This window comes from Sphaeramia orbicularis, chromosome 18 (genome assembly GCF_902148855.1).
Source record: "Sphaeramia orbicularis chromosome 18, fSphaOr1.1, whole genome shotgun sequence".
Classification (NCBI taxonomy): domain Eukaryota; kingdom Metazoa; phylum Chordata; class Actinopteri; order Kurtiformes; family Apogonidae; genus Sphaeramia; species Sphaeramia orbicularis.
In genome coordinates, this window is record NC_043974.1 from 42,371,998 (window position 1) to 42,396,831 (window position 24,834).

At 37.9% G+C, this 24,834-nt stretch overlaps 1 protein-coding gene across 6 annotated transcripts in view; it reads left to right on the forward strand.

Moving 5' to 3' along the window:
- LOC115438607 (uncharacterized) overlaps positions 1 to 24,834 on the forward strand; it is a 41,476-nt gene that overhangs the window by 11,209 nt on the left and 5,433 nt on the right. For 2 of the 6 annotated variants that reach the window (XM_030162324.1, XM_030162326.1), the window contains exons 9-14: positions 79 to 188; positions 2,284 to 2,522; positions 17,680 to 17,787; positions 21,604 to 21,744; positions 21,836 to 21,915; positions 22,025 to 22,079. In XM_030162324.1, the coding sequence (XP_030018184.1) occupies positions 79 to 188; positions 2,284 to 2,522; positions 17,680 to 17,787; positions 21,604 to 21,744; positions 21,836 to 21,915; positions 22,025 to 22,079 (733 nt within the window). Of the gene's footprint in view, positions 1 to 78; positions 189 to 2,283; positions 2,523 to 6,673; positions 6,827 to 6,963; positions 7,087 to 8,127; positions 10,169 to 10,769; positions 10,812 to 13,145; positions 13,254 to 13,424; positions 13,539 to 14,349; positions 15,287 to 17,679; positions 17,788 to 21,603; positions 21,745 to 21,835; positions 21,916 to 22,024; positions 22,080 to 24,834 lie in introns of those variants that run through there. The other 4 variants (XM_030162325.1, XM_030162327.1, XM_030162328.1 and 1 more) reach the window with 4 other exon arrangements.

Below are 24,834 nucleotides of genomic sequence, written 5' to 3' on the forward strand. Positions count from 1 at the left end.
GTTTCATTCAGCCGTGGATGCAGGAAATAAAATGTGCCTGTGTACAAAGTAATGGTAAGCATTTCTGTCCTCTGTCAGATTTGTTGCTCGGAGTCGGGCGAGGAAGGGGACTGACAATGGACAGGATTTCATTGACCTCGAGATCTTAATACCAGATGATTCTGACGTTGGTGGACAATCATCGCCAGGTGACTTTAAAGTGCAATTGTCTTCATATTTGACACAAGTGACTTAAGATAAATAGATTTAGTTTGCCAAAGCTCAAGTTCACTGGGACAACACGAAACAGATTTTGTGCCATAACTTATGGTCATAAACCAAATTCAAATGGCGGCCAATTCAGGGTGGAACGCACAAATTCTGTCAGCAAAATGGATAATGTCACACTGATGTCTACGAATCGTATAAATGGTAAATAACTGGTAAATTGTTTTCATTTTACTGGATCTCTAATGATTAGCAAATGAAAAGACAACATACAGTTTCAATTAGACAACAATATATTTGAAAAAAGCATCAGCATTCAACCATGTCCTCACTAACATTGTTGTCTGAGTGTAAGGGAAGGGGTAAATTAAGTACTTTTGATAGATAGATAGATGAATAGATAGATAGATACTTTATTAATCCTGAGGGAAATCCAAGTATTCAGCAGCTTTATATACAGCACAAGAAGACAAAAAACAGACAGACCACAACACAACAGTGAGTTAGTATCCAGGTTGACATTAAGGTTAGTATATATACTCTAAAAGACACTTGCTAAAGAACTACTCTAAAAGGGCGTCTGTACAGTACTGTAAATAAAGACTTCTGATTGTATTTACACATTTCAGGGCATTGATATAAAGTGAAACAGTGATTTAAGTGTAAAAGTTATTTAAGTGTTCTACGGTGGTTTGAAAAGTGGGTGTAGTCCAACTACATAAGGTGCTTGGATATTTTGAAGTGTCATTGAATCAGTCCTAATGTGGTCATGACTAAGACCGAGACCCCCCCCCCCCCCCGACCACTCAGTGATGAGTTGTACAGTCTCATGGCCAGGGGGATGAAAGAGTCCCTGAGCCTGCTAGTGGAGCAGGTCAGAGACAGCAACCTGGAGCTGAACACACTCCTCTGCCTGATCACTGTCCTGTCCTAATATAACACACTATCTCTATTTGAGCCATAATGGTTGTTATCAAGCTTGCTTTGACTTCCCAACTCTTGTGGTTTTCATTAATGTCATTTGATATTATAGCCACAGCAACACATCCACTATATGGACAAAAGTATTGGGACTCCTTTTATTCAGGTGTTTCTTTTCTAACAGGGGTCTGGGATACAAAACAGTAATGACAAATGATATAATATAGTTTTATATTGGGATAAATATCATTGGATTGGTTAGTTTGATTTAAATTATCTTTGCATCCAAAATGCCTCAGAGCTAGTTTTGACTTGATTTTTCTCAACATATTTTTTTTAATCTATGACTATGATTTTAAATGTTCTTCCTCTAAATTTAGAAAATATTTTTTCCCGCTCTGACTGTAAAAAAATTTCTACCACAACTAACCATCTACTTTCTTCACATCTCACTGAGGAAGAAAAATCTCCCATTAAACTTTAAGGAAATATTAATGTTTATGAAAAATATAGACATAAATATTGGGACACATCATGTCTACAGCTGTAAGATGTCCTGTTCAACATGTAAAACATCAATATTTCCTTAAGGTTTAATGGGAGATTTTTCTTCCTCAGGGAGATGTGAAGCAAGTAGATGGTTAGCTGTGGTAGAAAATTGTTTACAGTCAAAGCATGAAAAATATTATAGAAATTTAGAGGTAGAACATTTAAAATCATTGTCATGGATAAACAAAACAAAATTAATGTTGAGAGAAATTAAGTAAAAACCATCACTGAGGCATTTTGGAAGCAAAGATAATTTAAACCAAACTAAGCAATGCAATGCTATTTACCTCAATATAAAATTATATTATGACATTATTGTTTTGTATCCCAGACCCCTGTTAGAAAAGAAACACCTGAATTCAACATGTCCCAATACTTTTGTCCATATAGTGAATTTCTGCGTGATGTTCATTATGACATCCAACACAGAAATGGATATTTGTCTTTTATTTTGTCAAGACTTTGATAATGTCACCGTTAAAGTCTGATTTCTGTTTTTTTTTAAAAATTTATTTATTTTTTTTTATTTTGGTATCTTGTTAAATTCCTCTACTGACTGTGAATGTGTTTTGGGTTGCCTTTTTTTTTTTTTTTTTTGGGTGTTAGTGAAGTCATCTAAACAGGTCAAGGTGGTTCGCTGTCCTCTGGGCCTTAAGGAGGAAGACTTCCTGTCCCAGCTGAAGTCCCTGTTCCCTCAGTTGGCGGGCAATGAAATTATTGAACTCTTCCAGACAAATCACGGAAGCGATCTGGTACCACTGAACACAACCACGCTGACGCCAGAGGAGATCTGGAAGTCCATCAGTGCAGACGGACCAGGGTCCACGTTATGTGTCCAAAAGAAGGTAAACACACTCAAACAGTTATCATGATAATATTGTTCATGAAGGTTGATAGAAATGAGCCTGTTTACATGACCATAAAATCTGATAACCATTATAATCAGATCTGATGCGTTTACATGCACTTCAGAAGTAATCAACGCGGGTTGAGATGTTTAACAAGATTCGTACGGGTGCTTGAAATCCTTGAAAATGCTTGAATTTCAGTGTTGTGCTTTCAAGATCTTAAAAGTCCTCGCAATTCTAACTCTGTGACGTCATTTATTTATTTATTTTTAATATTAACTCAAGCCAAAACTACTCACAGAGAGGTGATACATTTTGAAAAAAAAAAACTTTATGTCAATAAATAAAATTAGTGGGTGTTCTCAGGTCGACTCCTGGTACATTTTTATCTTACTCTTAATCTCGGTGCGAGTGTGTTGGGATAAAACTTTGTGTTCTCATTTAATTTCTACATTTTTTGCTATTATGAAACCATTTTAGATGTCTATAGCATAATACAATGTACATTATTCTGATGAAAAAAAAAAAAAAAAAAAATCCTGGGTATGTGTATTCCTATAAATATGTGTTTAACCCCAGCGATAAGATGCTGTGCTGGAAAAATTTGAAAATGACCCTTAAAAGTGCTTGAATTTAAGCTTAAAAATATGTACAAACCCTGATTTCAATTCATTTTTGGATTTCTTTCGGAGTTCGTATGTATATAGTGATGCTAGAGTTCTTGTTATTGTCTTCCACTTGGGCCTTCCCTTTTTGTACGATTGTAATTGGTTTTCCACATGTGCAGGTGCAAAAGAACAAAATAAATCAGATTAACCTGTATACATGCAGGAAGACATCGGAGTATTGGGGAGAAATCCATGTGTGTTAATCTGATATCTCATAATCAGATTACTGCTGTTATCTGTTACTAATAATCTAATAACTCCAGAAATCAGATAATGACTGGAGTGTTAGTGTGAATCAATGTTCTCTCTAATTTTCAAAACTCCTGAGCAGGTATTCAAGTCCCCTGATGAGCGGCTTGACTGTGGGCAACATTTCAAGCATACACACTGTCCACATACTGGTGGTATGGCCTCACCTCTCCAACCCCAAATATCATGACAACCGACTATTACTATAATGACTAATCATATTATTTTGACAACATGACCTACTGCATATCCAGGTCAGTTGCAGTTGACAATAACAAAATACACTGTTTTGGCAAAATAAATTTTGCATTTATTACCGTATGAACAAAAAATAATTAACATGAACCCTTAGCACAGACAATAATAATAATTCTCAAGCAAAACTTAAATTGTAGTTCCAGTACTACAGACCACAGTCTTTGAGTGTGTGTGTATGTGTGTGTATGTATGGGGTACTCGCATTTCTTACTTCAGGGAATCCCACTGCAGTGAACACACGAACAGTGGGGGGCCCAAAACCAGTGGGGGGCCCAAAATGGTGGGAACTGTGTATACACACTTTCTGGAAGTGGGTACCTTTGACCACTCAAATTGCTCAGCTGTACGATCTGCCGCAAATTCGAGAGAAGAAGAAAGAAACGGACAGAAGAACATAGCCTAAGGTGCAGTGTTTGTTTGAAATTCATTGAATATTTTACCACATTTACTGCAACAAAGGGATATAGCTGCATGCAAACAGGTAGGCATGATTTTGTTTGATTTCTATCGTTTCTATCTTATATTACAATAACTGTTAGCTGCTAACATTAGCAGCTAGCAATCTAGGCAATTCATGGCTAAAATATAAACATGACTCACTGAACAATTCTTTTATGCTGAATATGTAGTAATGATTAAAATTATTTTCACAGAGCCATTATGTCCAAAAGGAGATGAAATAAAAGCCTGTAGATGATGCAAAGACACGTATTCTGTCTTGCACTGACTGACAAGTCTGGATTTATGGCAAGACTTATCGACATTTAAAAAGGTAAGTGGCAGAAGGTTCCTTGAAACAACTTATGCATTTCAAAAGCAAAACAGTGAAGTGGATATAACAACAGGGCATAGTTTATTTGTGTTTCAGGTGATATGTGGCTCTTCTGCTTTTGTCAGAGAATTTCAGTCAGACAGAGCGATAGAATTAACTGTGATATTTTACAGTCCAGGCTAGCTAGAGTGCTTTGTTAAAATATTCTACTGGTCCAAGTGCAAGGGCCAAGAGGTAGGGGTAAGGGGTGAATTGGGATTGGGCCTATGTTCTTCTGGCTGTTTCCTTCTCTCAAATTTGCGGCAGGTCATACAGCTGAGCAGTTTGATTGGTCAAAGGTACCCACTTCTGGAAAGTGGGCATACACACTTCTGGAAGTGTGTGTCAGTGCTATACGCCTTACCAGCTTAGTCAGATCAAGACATGTTCATATGTTTCTGCTATCTCAGTAACAGTTTTTGCTTTGGTTAAATTTTCTAGTTAGTAGATACTGCCATACATGAACTTTTCAAGTTAACAGATTTTTGCTGTTTATTTATGTTTCAGTGTTTACTGTTCAAGGGTTTTTGCTCAGTGATTATTCAGATAGTAATGAAACTGATGAGGATTTTATGGAGAACAAAACTCCCACTCCACACCATGATGTTCTAAGGAAGAATACAAAAAACATTTTGGTATGCCTCCAATGCTTTGAATTCCGTTAAAGAAGTGATATTTTGATTTTTTTTTAAAAATGGAATTTTGAATTATAAAACATTTCCCTGTGGTCTACATAAACTGTAAATGCTCTGCTTAGGTCTGAATTCTTCATTAATTAAATTCCACAGGCCCATCTTCAACCCCATTTCTGAGTAATGACACCAGAAAGGTGGTTTTGAGCTCTGGCCCTTTGAGGCAAAGACACACCAACCCTATTTTTGGGGGTTGGACATAGTCGGGCAGTCTGGCAAGGTTGGTAACATGAGTCTGCTTGGTGTGTTCCGTGCAATTGGCTGTTGTTAGAGCCGTCGCCAGTCTTTTCAGCTGATTCAACATGTGTAATTTGCCACTACCCGTCTTTCAGTTGGCCCGATCTGATTGGTGGAGGGATAGCCCTTGACTAGTGAATCAATGAACGAGCAGTTTCCATGTGAATACAGCTACGCCAAGGTTCTTCACACTATTATAGTCTCCTATAATAGGCCATTAACTGCTTGTATTGTATCTGAATGAGTGCCAGTGAGTGTTGCCTATGGACTTCATTCATTCCATGAAGTGAGCACTGTTAGCATTGTTAGCATAGCGCAGTTTCTCCTCAGTTTTTGCCTGCAACATCTTTCTTCTTTCACAAGAAGTCCAAGAGCTGACAATGCCAGTATCTTGTTATTACTATCCATCCGTTCGACGAGTACAAGAACCCTTCTTGACTACTCAAAACTATCTGCTCACAACAATGACTGACTACAGCGAGCTCTGTTTTGGTCTAGAGAGATGTTCCACCATTTCCGGTTTTATGTCTCGCGCAAGCGTAGAACGTATGCTCACGTCGGTAGTCGATTTGGTGTGTTCTTCACACTTTTTTGACCGTGTCGGGGAGACGAGAGCTGACTGATAAGTCAGGCTACCTTTTCTGGCGACAATCGGCAGTCGGGTTGGTGTGTCTTCGCCTTTAAATGCAAATGAGCCACTTCACACCCCACCCCCTCCAGGTCGGCTGTGCTGCTCTGTCCTGTTCAGCCACTTGTGTTCGTTAATACAACCAACAGCTGAACATTTTAGGCAATCGGCTTCAAGTTTGAACATATTTTCAGTTTTTACTACAACCGCTGCTGCTGTTAAACAATTATGGCATACTTGGAGAAATGTTCGTTGGAAGTCTTGACGTTATATATGCAAATGTTATGATGTAACTACTTATAGATATAAAAAATTAAGCAGGAATTAAAACAGGTTGTAGAAATCCACTTGATTTTGACAAAATGAATATAAAGATAGTTTTACAGCACAGAACTGGAGGGTTCAAATTCAAACGTTTTGAACTATTAGGGTCCAAATACACAAATAAATGAACCAAAGACTAATAAAAGTGGGTTTAGCAAAATATGACCCCTTTAAAATGTTTTTAGTCAAGTAATTGTATAAACCTGCCTGTTACTGTTTTTGATAGATTGTGAATTTATGTATGAATATATGCACGTCTTGACATACCTTTGTTTTTGCAGATGGATAGTCGACCGGATGTTTCTGATCATTTGCACAATTCAGATGAAACTATTATGAAAGAAACCTGTAATGAGGTTTCTCCAAACAACCATTCCAATAAGCAATCAGATGATGAAGTTGTTCCATCACTGAGCTGCACAAAAAGCATTCTGGTAAGCTCCAAAACTTATTTAAACCATATGAGTACTTAGTTGATGGGCCCTTTCCCCCAAAAGCTTTCCCCTGCCATTTGTTTTTCTACTGTGTCAACAAAAAGTGAAGATCATATCTCCTGTCTCCCTTTTTGCAGGTGGATAGAGAACAAGAATTTGCTGGCTGTCTCCATGATTCGGGTGATAACTGCACACCGGGCACTTCCATTTCTAAGCCTGAAAGGCATTCTCAGAGGCTGACAAGAAGCTCTCACCGTCCTGTAAGCCTTTTTTTTTATTCTTGTATGTGTTTTCATGACTGTGAACATGTCTGTTGTTCTTGCTAGTGAGACTGGTACTGACTTGATTTTATTTCCCTATTTTGTTTTGTAAATTAATACCAAGTGTGTTGCTTTTTTAGGCTTTATTGTATATATGACATATTCAGATTGTTTTGAAAGTTTTTAGTAGGGATGGGCACAATTACTCGAGTTCTCAAATACCTGTTCATGACATTATTATTCGAGTAACAGTTCACTATTCATGCTGGGACAGATAGTGTGAACATGGAGCAACAGCCAGCAGCAAGACCATCAGAGAGAGAGAGAAAAATCACTGTCGTGAGTTGGTGGTGTGAGGACTTGGACTGAACTTTATTTTGCGGGCAACTTCTCATTTTTTGTATGAATAATTGAACATGAAGTTGCCGTTTTACAAGCTGTAGGCTATATGTGTGTTCTCCCACTTTGTTATAATTTGAGCCACCGGTGTTACCCTGAGTTCTGTCTGCCTGCTAACAACTGCATGCACCTTGTGGGAGCTCCATAGTGCTTGCCTTGGACTTTATGTACTCTGGCCAGGTCGGATCGGGCCTTAATTTTCATGTCCATTGAGAACTCTAACCTGCGCCGTGTGTTTGTTGTGACTACAACTCATATAACAGTACATGCAATATGTTCTTGTCTGACTGGAAAGACTAGCGGAACCAATATTAACGGTCAGGCACAGATCTCCCGGATTTAATTATAGGGTAAAAAGAAAATGCAAGTACTTGTTCATTATTTAATATGTGTAATTGAATATTAAAGTAACTGAAAACGCCCATCCCTAGTTTTTAATCACATATTTAGTCTAACATTAATTAACAGTATGTCTTTCTAATATGTAAATTTACTTGGACTTAAAATACTCCATATAGAAGGCTCCATACAGAATTTTCTTCACTCAGTATGCCTGGACAGTTAAAGTATACTCAGATTTCTGATATTTTATGTTACAAAATGAGTCATTGACATGTTTTTTTTTTTGGTTTTTTTATTCAGATGAATCTTGTGGAATCAGATGACTCAAGCATAGAGAGTGAAGATGAGTACATTCCATGTCCCTTGGACGAAAGCACAGAAAGTGATAGCAGTTTGGAATTAACCCTGGAAGCTAAAAAAAAGAACAAAGGTGCATCTATTGAGAGCAGAAGCAAGTCCTCCACTCAGAGCAAGTTAAAGCCCATGGAGAGTGGAAGTGAGTCCTCCAGGCAGAGAAGAAGCAAGTCTTCCAGTCATGACCCCACACAAAAATTTCCGAATAGCAGAGTTGATGGGAATGAAAAGAAAATAGTGGCAAAATATTCTAAAAAGGATGAGAGTGTTTCAGAGTCCCTGGAAGAAGAGCCGTCTGTCTATGTCAGTCCAGTTTTAAAGGATGGCTCTAGAAGCTATAACAAGAAACATTTCTGCTTTTATTGCAGAAAGTTTGTCCAGAAAATGTCAAGACACTTGTGGCTTAAACACCAAGATGAAACAGATGTTGTAAAAGCACTCAGTTTGCCAAAGAACTCAAAGGAAAGGAAACAGCAGTTAGAATATATATGTAATAAGGGTAACTTTAAGCACAACAATGACGTTTTGGAGACACAAAAAGGCAAACTCATCCCATGGAAGCAACCACAGAGAAAATCTGAAAGAGAGGAATTTGCACATTGTGTTCACTGCTATGGCTTGTTCACAAAAAGATCAATGTGGCGGCATTTGCAGGCGTGCAGGTTTAAACCTGAGAGGACAAACCAAAGTAAAACTAGCATTCAAGCTATATTCGCTGAACCTACTCCACCTGGATTTAGTGATGCTTATCGGAAGTTCTTAAGTGTTATGAATCAAGACATGATTGCACTTGCTATTGTACAAGACCGCTGCATTCTCGAGTATGGTTACAGACTGTTCAAGAAGAATGAGAATATAGTAAGTAACCACCAGCATATTCGGCAAAAACTTAGAGACCTTGGCAGGCTGTTCTTGGAAGCAAGGAAAGTTACACATATGGAGACCATGCAAGAACTCCTGAAACCTGAGCACTTCTGTCATGTTGTCACTGCTGCAAAGAGCCTATCTGGATTCAATGAGCAAACTGGCAAATATCAACATCCGTCTCTTGCTCGCAAGGTTGGACACAGCTTGCGTTCTGTGGCCCTGTTTATCAAGTCCGGAGGCCTGAAAAAGAAGGATAAACAAGCTACTCAAGATGCTGAGGAGTTTTTGCGGCTTTATCGAGAAAGTTGGAGATTTGACATTGCAAACCAAGCACTAACCCATCTTGACCAGAGCAAATGGAATACTCCTCAACTCTTACCTTTTACAGAAGATATCCAAAAGCTTCATTGTCATCTAGCTGAGAAACAGCAGCAACATTTGAATGATCTGCGAGAACACCCGTCACCATCAAACTGGAAAGAGCTTGCAAAAGTGACCCTGACACAAGTTCTACTGTTTAACCGACGGAGAGAGGAAGAAGTGTCCAGGATGCTCTTGTCTGCGTTCCTATCAAAAGACACATCAGACACACATGGAGATGTAAGCTTGGCCCTTACACCGCTTGAACAAAAGCTGTGCAAACATTTTGTAAGGGTTACAATCGCAGAAAATGGAGGAAGAAATGTTCCAGTTCTTTTAACCCCACTCATGAGTGAATCACTTGATGTTCTAACCAAGAAGAGAGATGAATGTGGGGTGCTGTGTGAAAATAAATATCTGTTTGCATTACCAGACTCTGTCCATTACATAAGGGCTTCTAACTGCGTACGGCAGTTTGTGAAAGAATGTGATGACATCAAAAATCCTGAAGCAGTAACATCAACAAAACTGAGGAAACATATCGCCACCGTCTCCACTGTTTTGAACCTTAAGACCACAGAACTCGATCAGTTTGCAGACTTCCTCGGGCATAATATCGCTGTCAACCGAAAGCACTACCACCTTCGGGAGGGCACCCGCCACTTGGCCAAAATCAGCAAAGTGCTCCTGGCAATGGAACAGGGACACCTAGGAGAATACAAAGGAAAGAGTCTGGATGAAATTCAAGTTGGCGTGAATGGTAAAAGTCTATTTTAAAGATGCAATATACTGTATGACATTTAGTCTTGAGCTTTCAGTTAGCCAGTATTTACCCTGTAAAACATAGGGGAGTAATGGGGACTGGATGAGAATGACAATACTGTTACCCCATGTCCATAGTTTATTTTCGCACAGACACGGTTTTATGCTAGCTTCAGCAGCTAACAGGAAACATCAGCTAATAGGAACTAACAGTAGCCAATGCACAGACTGGCTAATAGGAAAATGCTTGTCTGTGTCCTTCAAGCATTCTCGCAAAAATTATTAGAATTGGAATTTTTTAATTAATAGAATTATATGCAGGTAATTTGCAAGTTTAAAATTTTAACCTTTTTTTAATCCAGTAAGACCATACATATGCAAAAATTAGTCACACTTACATATACTGCGCACACAAACATACATATTAAGAAAGCAAGTTTTATAGTTTTGTATTGTATTTTGCTTGTATCTACTCAGTTATAGGTAAAACAACATGGTCAGTCCAGCAGTTTTTTGCAGTATTTTTGCATGCTCTTTGATTGGCAGATTGCACACAGTTTCAGCTTTCCAACTCAATAATATATCAATTAACATTTTAGAGACCATTGGCATGGAGGAGCTTTCAGAAGAGGAGGCTGAAGGTATGTGAGGATTGTTTTTAAATTGGTCATGAACTATCTGTCATTGGTCATGAATATTTACGAGCTTTGCACCATTGAAAGGTGCCTGCAGGTTTCTCTCATTCACTATGTCCTGACATTATGTGAAAACAAGGACACAAAATATATTACATTGTCTCCAGATGATGCACTACTATTAGATGTGCAAGTCTGATTCAGCAAGACAGGTCTGGGATTGAAATCTACTCTATGATACACTGTATTGTTGAAGTACAGTAACTATTTTACATTCCTCTGAACTGTCATTCATCTGTAAAACCAACACCAAAGATTCAGGACAAGACAAAATCATTTTTAGAATGTTGCAGGAAAAAAGTTGCAGCAGTGTGAATAGGTCATTTGCAGAGCATCTGAAACCGTTGCAAATACTTGATAAAGATCAGTCTTGGCAAATCTCCAAATGCAGCTTCAGAAATTATGAATGTCAGCATGTTTCTTTTGCCAATTAAGAGATACAGCACAGAACATGACAGGTCAAGGTTTATTTACATAGCACACTTAAAAACAGACTCTTCTGCCCCAGAGTGCTGCACATTATCATGAAATAGAATAAAAGTTAAAGACAATAAATACAGTAAGACAATACTGACACATAGTTCATGCATTAAAAATATTAAAAGAATAAATAGAAACATTAAAGGCAATAATTTAAAACTCTAAGATAAGTAAAATGTCACTTCTGCCACTCAGTTCAGTCACACAACTCTGGATTAATTTAATGTCTTTTATTGGTTATGAATAATTATTATAAGTAGCAGCAAGCAAGTTGGCGTGAGGCTTTGTCTTGATATATTCATTCCTGTGAAATGATCTGCCTGACAGATATTACAGGGAATGAATGGTAAGATCCCCCCCTGGGTTATCATAGAAACAGAGCCCACAGGTGGATGCTGGGGTTGCTGATCTAATGGACAGAAGTATAAGCATGGCCTGAGCATATGGCACATCAGCAGCAGGAAGGGGAAGATCAGGTAAACAGGGAGGTTTGAATAGTCTGCCCTAACAACTGAAGGGAGCATGTGACTGATCAGCTGATCAAGATTTGGTACAGCTTGGAGTTGTCTGTCTGAACTGGTTCCACAGGCTTCTTTGTACACTGAACAAAAATATAAACGCACCACTTTTGTTTTTGCTCCCATTTTTCATGAGCTGAACTCAAAGATCTAAAACTTTTTCTATGTACACAAAAGGCCTATTTCTCTCAAATATTGTTCATAAATTTGTCTAAATCTGTGTTAGTGAGCACTTCTCCTTTGTCCTTTGCTGAGATAATCCATCCACCTCACAGGTGTGGCATATCAAGATGCTGATTAGACAGCAGGATTATTGCACAGGTGTGACTTAGGCTGGCCACAATAAAAGGCCACTCTAAAATGTGCAGTCTTACTGTATTGGGTGGTCCAGGGGGGTCAGAAAACCAGTCAGTATTTGGTGTGACCACCATTTTCCTCGCACAGTCTTCTTCATGAATTCTCTGAAACAGCTTTGGAGATGGCTTATGGTAGAGAAATGAACATTCAATTCACAGGCAAAAGCTCTGGTGGAGATTCCTGAAGTCAGCATGCCAATTGCATATTCCCTCAAAACTTGTGACATCTGTGGTATTGTGCTGTGTGATAAAACTGCACATTTTGGAGTGGCCTTTTATTGTGGCCAGCCTATGGCACACCTATGCAAAAATCATGCTGTCTAATCAGCATCTTGAAATGCCACACCTGTGAGGTGGATGGATTATCTCAGCAAAGAAGAAGTGTTCACTAACACAAATTTAGATGGATTTGTGAACAATATTTGAGAGAAATAAACCTTGTGTGTACACAGAAAAAGTTTTAGATCTTGGAGTTCAGCTCATGAAAAATGGGAGAAAAAACAAAAGTGGTGCGTTTATATTTTTGTTCAGCGTAGCTCTGTCATACTTCAATGAAATAAGCAATATTATGGCCATTGCTCAATTACATTTGTCCCTGGATTGTACAGTGTTCTTTTTCATTTACATAAAAAGTGACATTGTTGGTTACAGAAACCCAATATTTGAAATACTGTCTTGCGTTGTGAACCTTTGGTTATGGCATGCATTTTTACTACAGATCATTTTATAAAATCTGTGTACCCTTTATCACTGCTGTCACAATCACAGCAGTTATTTCATTAATGTCCTTATCAAGCTAGCTTTACTGAATATTAAGGTTCACTTAATGTTTAATATTTACTATTACATTAATATTTACTTAATACTTAATATTAAGGTCCACATGTGTTGTCTTGCATGGTTGAATGAACTTTTTCTGTGTGCAGATGTAAGTATGCCAAGAGAACGGGGGTCAGAAGATGGGGTCGGCATTTCATCCCTGCACGAGCGTACCTCCACATCACAAGCCCAAAACCAGAGAGTGTCTGCAACAGGTGAGCTTGAACGATTAAAGCAGGTTGATCTTCACCACTTCTCTTTAAGAGACACAAATGCCATACAGTATACTAAATTATTTTATAAAAGAAAAGAAAATAATCACTTTACTGACAGTTTCTTCATATTTTGTGTCTTGCATTTTTTAATAAAGTTCTTTCTGTGTCTAGATGTCAGTATGTCAAGAAAACAGGGGTCAGAAGATGTGGTCAGTAGTACATCCCTGCAAGAATGTACCTCCACATCACAAGTCCAAAAAAAGGAAGTGTCTGCAAAAAAGAGAGGTAAGCTTTGGGGCTTGCATTCTCTTTTGGGCCAGTGCCACTCAGTAATTTTTTTTAAAGCCTTTTACCTTACTTTTAATGAAAATGGTCTATCGGTTGCCTTGAAAATTAGTGTTGATGTTTGTATTGAATGAAAGCATGTCTCTGAAATCTTAATAAACTTAAAAGAGCTTCCTACCTAGGAATGACAATGGTTAGAAACTATATATATATATATATATAGATATATAGATATATATAGATATAGATATAGATATAGATATAGATAGATAGATAGATAGATAGATACAAATAAAATGTGTGTATGTACGTGTGTGTATATATGTATGTATGTATGTATATGTATATATGTGTGTGTGTGTGTGTATATATATTTTTATTTTTAATTTATTTTTTTACTTTCACAGAAAAAGTAGGTTAAAGTGTGCTTTTTGGGTGGGTCATAGTGGTTACCTCTGACTTTGTGTTGTGAAGATTTTTTTTAAATGGCAGGCCTCAGAGCTAGGTAGACGATAACTAAGTGCATCACTACTTTGATTAAAATCAAGCACAGTTTAACCAGTTTGGTTAAACATTGTTCAGAAAGAAATATTGTTGGCATTTTGATATGTGAAACAATTAATCACATTCTTTAATAACAAAATATTATTTCAAATACAACTAAAATATATGTAATTTACTTTCAACAGAGTGGAAGCTCATTTTGCACAGTTAGTGGCATTATGAGCTGCCTTTTCTTTTCAGAGTGAGCGGATCACAGCTCTGCAAATTGTCAGTTTAATCAAAATGTAATCTTTTTCTACCGACTTAGGTAAGCAACGTTGGGTGAAACGTTGGACACCAGAGGAAATTGCTGCAGTTGAAAAACATCTGAAAAAGTTTGTGGAGAGGCAGGATGTTCCAGGTAAAGCGGACTGTGAGCGCTGTATTTCTGCAGAACCTCAAGCGCTGCAAAAAAGAGACTGGAAAGCTATCAAATATTTCATCCATAATAGAATAACTGCCATGAGAAGAAAATTATAATGAAAGCAGTTCACTGATCAGAGGTATGGACACACATTTTCAGTTGGCTCTCTGTTTCCCTCTGTCTTTTATCCACCTTATTTATTTCTTAAAGATTCTAGGCACAAGAACTGATACAACCGCAATTCAAAACCTCCTGATTTCACCTGATCACCTGATTTCACATAAATGACTTGACTTGCGTATGGAAACTAAACCTATGGTTAATACTGTTCTCCCATTCACTTGAATCATGAGTTGTCATGAGTGTTTTGTTTTACTGTAATCATTACTTGCACTTGCAGCCCTAGTTCAGTCTCGGTTTTGTCTAGTGCAGTGTTTTTCAACCTATGGCACTCTACGCTGTGGCACATGTGTGCCATGACAGATCATCAGGTGTGCCATGAGAAATTTGCTGATTTAATCTAATTGGTCCAATAAAATTATACAGTTACGGTGTAACCGAAACAGTGCCATTCAGTTATGGCATAACCAAACAATTTTATTGGACCAATTAGATTAAATCGGTGAATTTCTCACGGCACACCTGACAATCTGTCACGGCACACACACTAGTGACCAAGACACACTAGGCTGAACAACACTGGTCTAGAGCATGTTTTTTATATATGAGCAAAAAAGCTTTTTTTTTTCTTTTCATTTTGATTACCGTATTTTCAAAGTGTAAAATGTAGTTGGATCAACTGACTTGTTTGCGTAAATAAATACATGCTCCTTCAGTTTAACTTGTTGAAAGTATTTTTTTTATTGTTGCCCTCATAACATTGGTGCCTCAAGTCATATTTCAAGTTTTTTTTCTGCACTATAATGCACGGTGGATCAGCAGTGGTAGGAGAGTAGAACTTGGCAGATTTCACAGAATTTGGCCAAAATAACTTGGACAATAATGCAATAAGGCTAACGTGAAGAACTGTGCTCATAGTTAACTCTAGTGTGGAATTAAAAGAAAAATAACTGTTGACTCAAAATTAGATCTTGGGCCTCATTAATTTGAATGGTCAAGTGCTAGTTCTGCAGATCATTATTTGATTACCGGGCTACTACCCTGTCTTCGTTTTGATGATGTTTTGTTTAGATGTTAGCACATACAGTAGTTCATGAGCTAACAGGGCATGTGAATTTATAGCTGTAAAGGATAAAGAGATGGAATGAAGAAAGTAGAGAATTTAATTTGAAATATAGATCCCTAATGCTGTCAGTGTCTGTTCAATAGAAACCATTAATGGGCCCCAGATAGTAACTTAACACCCTGTAAAGATATAAAAACAAAAAATGTGTATGTGTCTATGACACTGGACCTCACAAGTACTGTATGTTAGAAACAGGCCCCACAAGTAAACAAAAAACTGGCATGGAGACAAAAGTTAAAAATTTTGTTAAATTGAAGTGATTTTTGTGATTTTGAATTTTGTTTATGTTACCTGATTTTTTTTTATTTTTTTTTTTACAGCAGTGTAGAACCATTGGAAAGGGTGGACCCCATAAATGAGCAAAAAACTGGTGGGCCCCCTGAAGTAGGAAATGCGAGTGTGTGTGTTCTTATAATCAGTGCTTTTTGGAGATAAAGCTGTTTACACAGTCACAACATGGGAACCTCTGACAGTATGAGGACAAAAAACTGGGTCCCCTGAAAGAAAACCCTTTAAATGAGTCCAGGAATCATTCTGAAGGTGCCTAAAGGTGCTAGTATTGCACTCACTGCTTCTCACACACTTCCTCCAAATATGGTTAATCCCTCCCACTTTCGTGTCCCCATAGAGAATGGTTTTCACAGCAACAATATTTAAAGTGTTTAAATAGCAATCAGCCAGGTGGTTCATTTTCAGAGGTTTCCAGAAAAAGAAAACAGAAGAGGAGATAAGTTAATCACAAGGTGAGCATTATAGTCATTTAATTTAAGTATGTAATGTTTGATGAACATTTGTAAATTATGAGCTTGAACATTAGCAAAGTTAGAGCTCTTAAGTTTGCATGTAAGCTAGTTAGCTCGATTAGCTGTGATGCTAGTATACATAAATTAATAATGTTCTTTAATTATTGTTTTACAAAAGCTGGAGTTTGATAAAGATTAGAGTTATATTTTCAAGGATTTCTAAAGACATGGAAGAGCATGTGATGAATGACAAATGATTAAACTTTGGAAGTATTATTTAGATTTGTTCTAGCATTTTGAAGTTGTTAAAGTGATTTTACTTAAAGCTGTCTAATTTTTTTTTTTTTTATGAATTTGCTCTGTTTACTTTTAAGTAATAATCTTTACCCTTGGCCACACTAGCCAAAGGGTATTGCCATCAGTTTGTCGTCTGTCTGTCTGTCTGTCCGTATGTGCAAAAACTTTGCAGTGCACTGATAAGTCAGGCCACTGGGTGGCAGTAGTGCAACTGATTAGTCAGGCCCGGCTTTTCAAGTGCATGCATGTTATGTTATTGTTTGCAACTTTAATGAATTAACACATTTTCTAAAATCGTAGCTATGAATCTACCAGTGGGTATTCATAAGGTTGTCAGTTATGAATATTTTCAATATGTAGCCTATGCCTCCTATGGCACATGAAGTCAAATGTACTTATCAGCTTAGCTAACTTGACAAGAGTTGAACACATCGTAAAGAGTTGATGTTGGTTATTTGTAGACAAATAATTAAGATGTCAAATGTAATGAAGTTTTGACTTAAAACATACAATGAAGAGCAGTGAACATGATTTATGATGCCCCTCCCTCTCAGTGGCTGCTTTTCCATTGCACACGAGCATGTTCAAAAAAGGGTGCCATTGTGTGTGCATTCAGAACCAGTATTCAGCCCCAAAACGGCCTCTTTCCACTTGTTTTCCATAGCCTCACTAAGTGCATGGGCTATTTAAATCATGTAAGGTGGACACAACACATCAGCAAAGGTCCAAGTCATCAAAACAAATCATGAAACTTCACAAGTGTTTAACAACAGACCCAGTTCTATGATCTGCTGAAAAACTGTATCGTGGAGGGTTTTCTGTCTGATATTATTGTTTATCTTTGTTTGCCTACAAGTCAACAAATATTAGTGACATATTGTACTTGGCCAAATTTTAAATTCCATACTTTTTTACATTGTCATTAATTCATATATAACACATTTACAGGCCACAAGAACAGCAGCTGGTGTCGTTGCTGAAGAAGTTTCCAGCCCTGCTCACCGCAGTGAGACACACATGGACCAAATGTCATGCTCAGAGACCCTTGTCAAGCAGGTAGGTTCACATTTTTGGAAATATAGATCTCTTTTTTTGGGGATGGTAACAATGTACCCCCACAACACACCTGATGTTTGTGTTTCATTGGAAGCTGTGTGTAAAAAATATAAAAGCCCTGCCAAAGAGTTAATGGACTCCGCACAAAGCAATTCAAGAGAACTTCCAATTTTGTCACAAGATTTGGCATTTCAGTTTCCGGTTTGGAGTTAATGTTACTACCAGAGCCCGTTTACCCCGTCACCACTGGAAAGATGGCAGCTCCCGTATTTACTAGATGTTTACAGAATCTTCCGCGCCTGTCTGTAAATGACATCCACCGCATCATTGACGCCTGTTCAACTGCTCCAGTGTCCAAGAGAAACAAGGGTTTTAAACTCTACATTTGCTCTTACATTCACAAATATGATGGTAAGTATGCTAAAGATAGCCATGCTATGCTGTTTCTGATGTTAGCATGTTAGCCGGAGTTTGCTTTTTATATTTATCCTTATGTGTTATTTTTGTTGTATTGACTATTCTTGTTTCACCTATTTTTTATTGTGAAGCCTTATCTTAGTATAGACTTAAGGTCCTCTGATTGGTACATTATGCTTCATTTTTGATATCAACATAACAAACGGACAATGAGAAATGAAAAGAAAAAACATTGATAAAGTGAGGGAAAAGAAAGAAAAAAAAAAGAATTGGGCAGAAAAACAAAAACATAATTTGCCCCCCCCCCAACCCCAGAGCTGCTGAGATAAATCGGGGTAGCACTACGCTGCAGACTGCTGCTTATGTAGTGACTCTTAACCCTTCCATATATGACATCACTGGTTTCCAAAATTTTTCAGATTCTCTCAATTTGTTGTTAAGTGTGTATCTAATCCTCCCTAGGTGAAGGGTATCCATCATTGTTGTTATCCAGGCTTTAAAAGTTGGTGTCTCTTTTGACTTCCACAACAGGAGAATGAGCTTCTTTGCACATGTACTGACTAATCCAACAGAATCAATTCTATTCCTCTCAGTCTCTAATAAAGATCAGGGTACAGGCGAGGTTATCATCAGGGCGCTGTGCCACAGGTTGATGAAGAAGTCGGAGAAACCCCACAGTTTGAGTGTATGGTGAAGCTAGGAATAGATAAGACAACAGTTTCTGTTACATTACTTTCATACCCTCGTGTTCAAGGGACTTTAGCAAAGGTAAAAGTTCCGTTTAACTCTGTACATAAAGTAGGAATAGCTAAATAGCTACTGAGTTTACCTTGCTGGTCCCCACTGTTTTTTTTTTTGTTTTTTTTTTAAACATGGTTTCTGACTGCGTTTTTGTTGATTGTTCATGAAACGTTCACATTAACACTCTTCTTACGCCACTACAAGGCTATTTTAACCCATTGTTAATTTTGTTCCTGGGGGTTCAGCAAAGGCCCATGGCAATTAATAACAATTTAAAAAACGACAATTAAAAACAACTGAAATAACTCCAGTTTGAGCATCTTTGAGTGTCCAAAAAAGCGCTATATAAGTGTGATGTGCTATTATTATTATTATTATTATTATTATTAACTGCAGTTCATATGCAGAAAATGATGTAGTTTGGACATGGCTATAGTACCTGCCACTTTCCAACTGCAGAAGTGCAAATGTTGGACAAGGAATATTACAATACTGCAGTTTTTTGTCACACAAGTTCAATATAAGTTCAAATTTAATGTAAACAGTGCCCAAAATAGGCAGGAAAGCTTATTTAGCTGGTTCCCCACTGGCTTAATTCTTTCTTTCTTTCGCTTGGTCTAGGGGTATGATTCTCGCTTGGGGTGCGAGAGGTCCCGGGTTCAAATCCCGGACGAGCCCCCAATTCATGTTACGCTCGGTCTAGGGGTTGCCGAGACGCAACATGATATGAGACTCCCCTCCCTCCATGTCCCTTAACAAACAGGGCAAAATATCAAAAAAAAAAAAAAAGACCAGCAACCATAGCACTGCAGGATGAGATATTTATTTACAAAAAAAGAAAAATTAAATCAGGTAAGGGAATCAAAATGTTCTACAAAAACAAACAAAGGAAACCAAAATACATCAATCTTACCAGACAAAAACTTAAAGGAAAGGATTCCCTCCTTGTATCACAAGGTTTACAAAGTTCTAACAAAAATGTACAAAAGGCTGGTCTGCACACAGGGGAGGATTGAATGAGAGGAGTCCCTGGAGGAATGAAGATCTGTCCTTTAAATCTCCTGGCTCAACTCCAAAGCACCAATCAGAAGCAGCCAGCACATCAATACCACTCCTGCAGCTCATCCTCAATCAGCTGCTGCCAGCAGAACAACAGCACACCTGCAGCTCATCTTCCTTTAACTGCTATCTGTTGGAGGGAAAACAGAAACAGAACACACCCACACACACAAGGAAGAGAACAGAAAAAACTACAAAAATACAACAGAACAAATGGCACAGCCCATGACAGAATCAACAAAAAAATACTAACCCTTAACAGTTAGTCTTTGGTTCATTTATTTGTGTATTTTGACCCTCATAGTTCATAAAGTTTGAATTTGAACCCTCCAAGTGCTGCAAAACTATCTTTATATTCATTCCAGCAAAAATTGAGTGGATTTCTACAACCTGTTGTAATTCCTGCTTCATTTGTTACGGTTTATAACTAGTTACATCACGACATTTGCACATATAAGGTTCAGACTTTTGACAAACATTTCTCTGAGTACGACATAATTGTTTATCAGCAGCAGCGGTTGTAGTAAAAACTGAATATATGTCCAAACTTCAAGCCAATTACCTAAAATGTTCAGTTGTTGGTTGTATTAACAAACACAAACGGGACAGAAAGCACAGTCAACCATCTGGAGGGGGTGGGGTGTGAAGCGGCTCATTTGCATTTAAAGGCCCAGCGCTCAAAACTACCTTTCTGGTGTCATTGCTCAGAAATAGGGTTGAAGATGGACCTGTGGAGTTGAATTAATGAAGAATTCAGACCCAGGCAGAGCATTTACAGTTTATGGAGACCACAGGGAAATGATTTAATATGCATAATTCCATTTCAAAAAGTAAAATATCACTCCTTTAAGGCTTTTTTTTCATGTTTGACTCATTCATTTAAGGTGCAAGCCAGTAGTAAACATATTAGGTCATGACATTTGAGGTGAAATAAAAACAATTCACTCTGTTGACCGCAGTTGTCATAGAAGACAGTGCACGGTAATCTTGCATATTGTAATGTAGAGACTAGAGATGTAAACAATTAATCGACTATCAATTAATTGTCGATGAGAATTTGCTCGATTAAATTATTAATTGTCGGTTAATTGCCATGTCAGCTAGGGATTCAAAGTCAGAAATGCCCATTTCTTCTAAACTGCCCCTCTTCAGATCCATTTATTTTATTGAATTTCTCTGCAGAGTTTATTTAGTTCTAGTCCATAAATGTCATTGCCTGTACTGTATCCAATGGTAAATTAAATCAATCATTAAGGAATATGACATGTTTTTTTTTGGGACGTATCTAAATAATAATTAGCTTTAATTCTTATAGACCCTATTGAAAGAGAACCTCAGGTTCTCAGGAAAATCGCCGCTTATCAATTAATCGGTAATTGATCGATAAGGTCAGCCAACCAATGATTAATGAATTAATTGATAATTTGTATCCCTAGTAGAGACGCATGATATTTATTTTGTGGTAATAGATAGGCTATTAGATATGAAATTAAAATTACTGAAAAAAAAGATTGTATCCCTAAAAGAATGAGTGGACAATGAGATCAAGCTAAGGTAATCAAGTATTTATAAATATTTACTAAGACATTTTTTTTGCAGGTGGTCCTGAAGGATTCCAACCCTGTGGAGCTGATGCATCACATGCATCAGTCGGCACATGACAGTCAGCTGAATTTGTCTGTGGTTCCTCCTGTGTCAAGCTGCACTGAGGGAGAACAACGGCACAACCCTAGAACTTTGGTAAGTCAAGAAAAAGGCACAGAACATTGCACTATGATTATACACTAATTGGCCATATGTTTGAACTATAATAATTTGTATATCACAATAGGGTATTAAGCCAGGCCTTGTGACCAGGGTGACTGTAATGTCTGCTAAACCAAAGCAGAAATCAACTACCCAGGGTGTAAGGTAAAAGCAGAGTATTGCAGTTTCATTACAATATGTCATAGAAATATTTGGATTAAAATATGTAAATGACACTGCATTTTTTTTAAATTGTGTTTTATACTTCACACAGGAGCATTCTCTACAAAGGCTTCAGTGGGGATTTACCAGCCCTTTCTGTTCTTCGTGTGAGTAGGGATGAACATCACATCAAATTTTACATTACCATATCAACCAAAATCAGTCCTCCCTTATACACTCATTTGTAATTTGTGAGTCATATATTGTGCAACATACTGCGGGAATAATTTAATTGTGGTTGTTTGCTATTGAGACACATTGCCAGCAATGTATTGTTACGTTGTTAGGTGGCGGAGGTTTATAAGGATTTCCCTGCAGCTGAGGCACCGATGATCTGCAGCATGGGCATCAGCTGTGACAAACCTTTGGTGGAGTCTGCCATCGGCAAGGTTCAGGCTGGAAGTCCTTTGTCTTACCAACAACCAGCAATAGCCAGGAGAGATCTGTCCTTCCACACTGCACCACCACGTCCATGTCTGCCTCTTGATAATTACCGCCTGCCACCATCCAGTTGCACGTTTGTATGTACTGAGTCTCAGCAGCTGTATCTTAAAAGTCTAGATGTAAGCTGGGACATGGTGCATAAATTGGAATGTGCTACAAGAGCTCAAAGGGACTGTGCAGAATGGCATAAGCTCAGGAGGCCTAGACTGACAGCCTCACGATTCAGGGAGATCTGCCAAGTTAAAGAAAATGCTGAGGACCGTCTAGCTCACTGGATACTCCAAGAAACCCGTCAGACAAAGGCTAAGAGGAGGGGAATAGAATTAGAGACGGATGCTATTTGGGAATATTGCCAAATGCAGCGGGTAAACCACTATCCCTGTGGGTTTGTCATCCACCCGGACGCCCCTTGGCTGGGGGCATCTCCAGATGGTTTAATTTTTGACCCTTCAGAATCATGTGAGTTTGGTCTGGTAGAAATGAAGTGCCCTAATGTTAAAAGTTACGCTGATTGTCCATACCTTGAAATGACGTCAGGACAGTTGGAATTGAAAAAATCACATGCGTATTACTGGCAAGTGCAGGGGCAGATGCTCATAACGGGCCTGAACTGGTGTGATTTTGTCATCTCAGCTGAGGACGATGTTTTCATTGAAAGGATCTACAGAGACAATGATGTTTTGGATGTACTTAGACAGAAAGTAGACAGGTTCTTCTTCCATGTTTACATGCAAGTATGTCTGCAAGTTGTTTAAATCTGTGAAGAGTCAAATATAAATCATATGCTATGTGTAAGTAATTGTGTGTGAAAAGGGGGAGGGGTTATGCAAGTCAAGGATTAAGAGAATAACTGTTCTGATTATTATTACCACCATTATTATTATTGTTGTTGTTAGAAAATCCATTACATGTATCGATTTATATTTTGAACTGCTTACTTTACTGCTTGTGTGTGTCTAAGGAAGGATGATTAAAGCATGAGATAGTTAATGTAACAAATAAAGAGCTTTAACACCAGATTTAAAACAGATGTTTTGTTTTACTCAAAACCCTATGGAAAATTCCAATAGGACACGGTCCTAAACTCTGTTTAAGAAAGAGAAAACCATATGATTATGAATAACAGCCTATATGTATCAATACATTTACCATGTAGAGGTTTTGTCTTGGGGATAAAAACAAGTGAGCCTAATACTAGACTGAAAATAGTATAGTAGTAAAAAAAAAAAAAAAAAAGATAGTATTAGAAAAACAAAAACTCAGCTATAGCTGTATATTTTGACAATTCTGAAAAATTACACCTGACTTGTGCTTTACTGAGGTAATAGTTGAAGAGCTGTGAAGGGGTAAAAAGAAACTGGACATTTATACATGCATATGGGCTTATCAGGGATCACTTCAGTTTACATGTCATATCCATGCCTTGACTAGAGGTCCATTTTGATCATTTGAAAGAAAACAAGCAATTGTGAATAATTGATTTATGCTCCCTGGTATGGAGAGGGGGATAGTGGTGTCAAAGAGTTTATTTTCTTTCCCTCTTCTGATCATCCTCTCCATGTACATCCTCAATCTGGCAATGAACTGGGTCTTCTGGCAACAGGGCCCTTTGTCTCCCAGAGATTAATAATAATAATAATAGTAATAATAATAATAACAATAATAATAAGTTGCATTTATAAAGCACTTTTCATGCAGTGAAATCTCAAAGTGTTAGTCAACAAAGGCCCAGAGGACGGGCATTACAGGCTCTAGGAGTGACCAGTTAAATGAAACTGTTAGAATTAAAATATGCAAATGTAGTGTTCGTACCTTGTATAATATCTGATGTCCTCTGGCGATGAAGAAAACCGCTGTAGTCCAAATGAGTGTGTAAGATGACATGACTGCAGCTGCTCTCTGTGCCTTAAGTTCTCTCATCATATCTTCATACACCTCCTGGTCCACACACACTGTGCAGCTGGCCCTGTAATCATGCTCCACGACCATCGGGACCGTGACAGGTTGCATGACCTCATCAGCTTCTGTCAGGACAGGTTCTGGCAGTGGCGGACTTGTTGATTGTTGAGTACAGCGCTCCCAAACACCGGCCCGTGTCTTAATAGTGTAGCCATTCCACTCAAACAGTGATGGGACAGAACCTGCTACTAAAACCCATCTGTTCTTATCCTTTGTGTGGATTTGACGATCTTCAAAGTGACGGCTGCATACAGTTGTGTGCTGTTACAGTAAATTCTGATTTTATGGAGCTACTGCACCCTAAGTGTAGGGTTTTTCGGAAATCCGTGAAAACTGAGTTCGCTGTTGTAGTGACTACATGCCAAACACTGTGGCACACAGCAGTGGTCATTTAACCCACTTACAGTTTTCATAAATTTAAAGGAATCTTTTGCGTTATATTTCATCTTTTTCCGTACT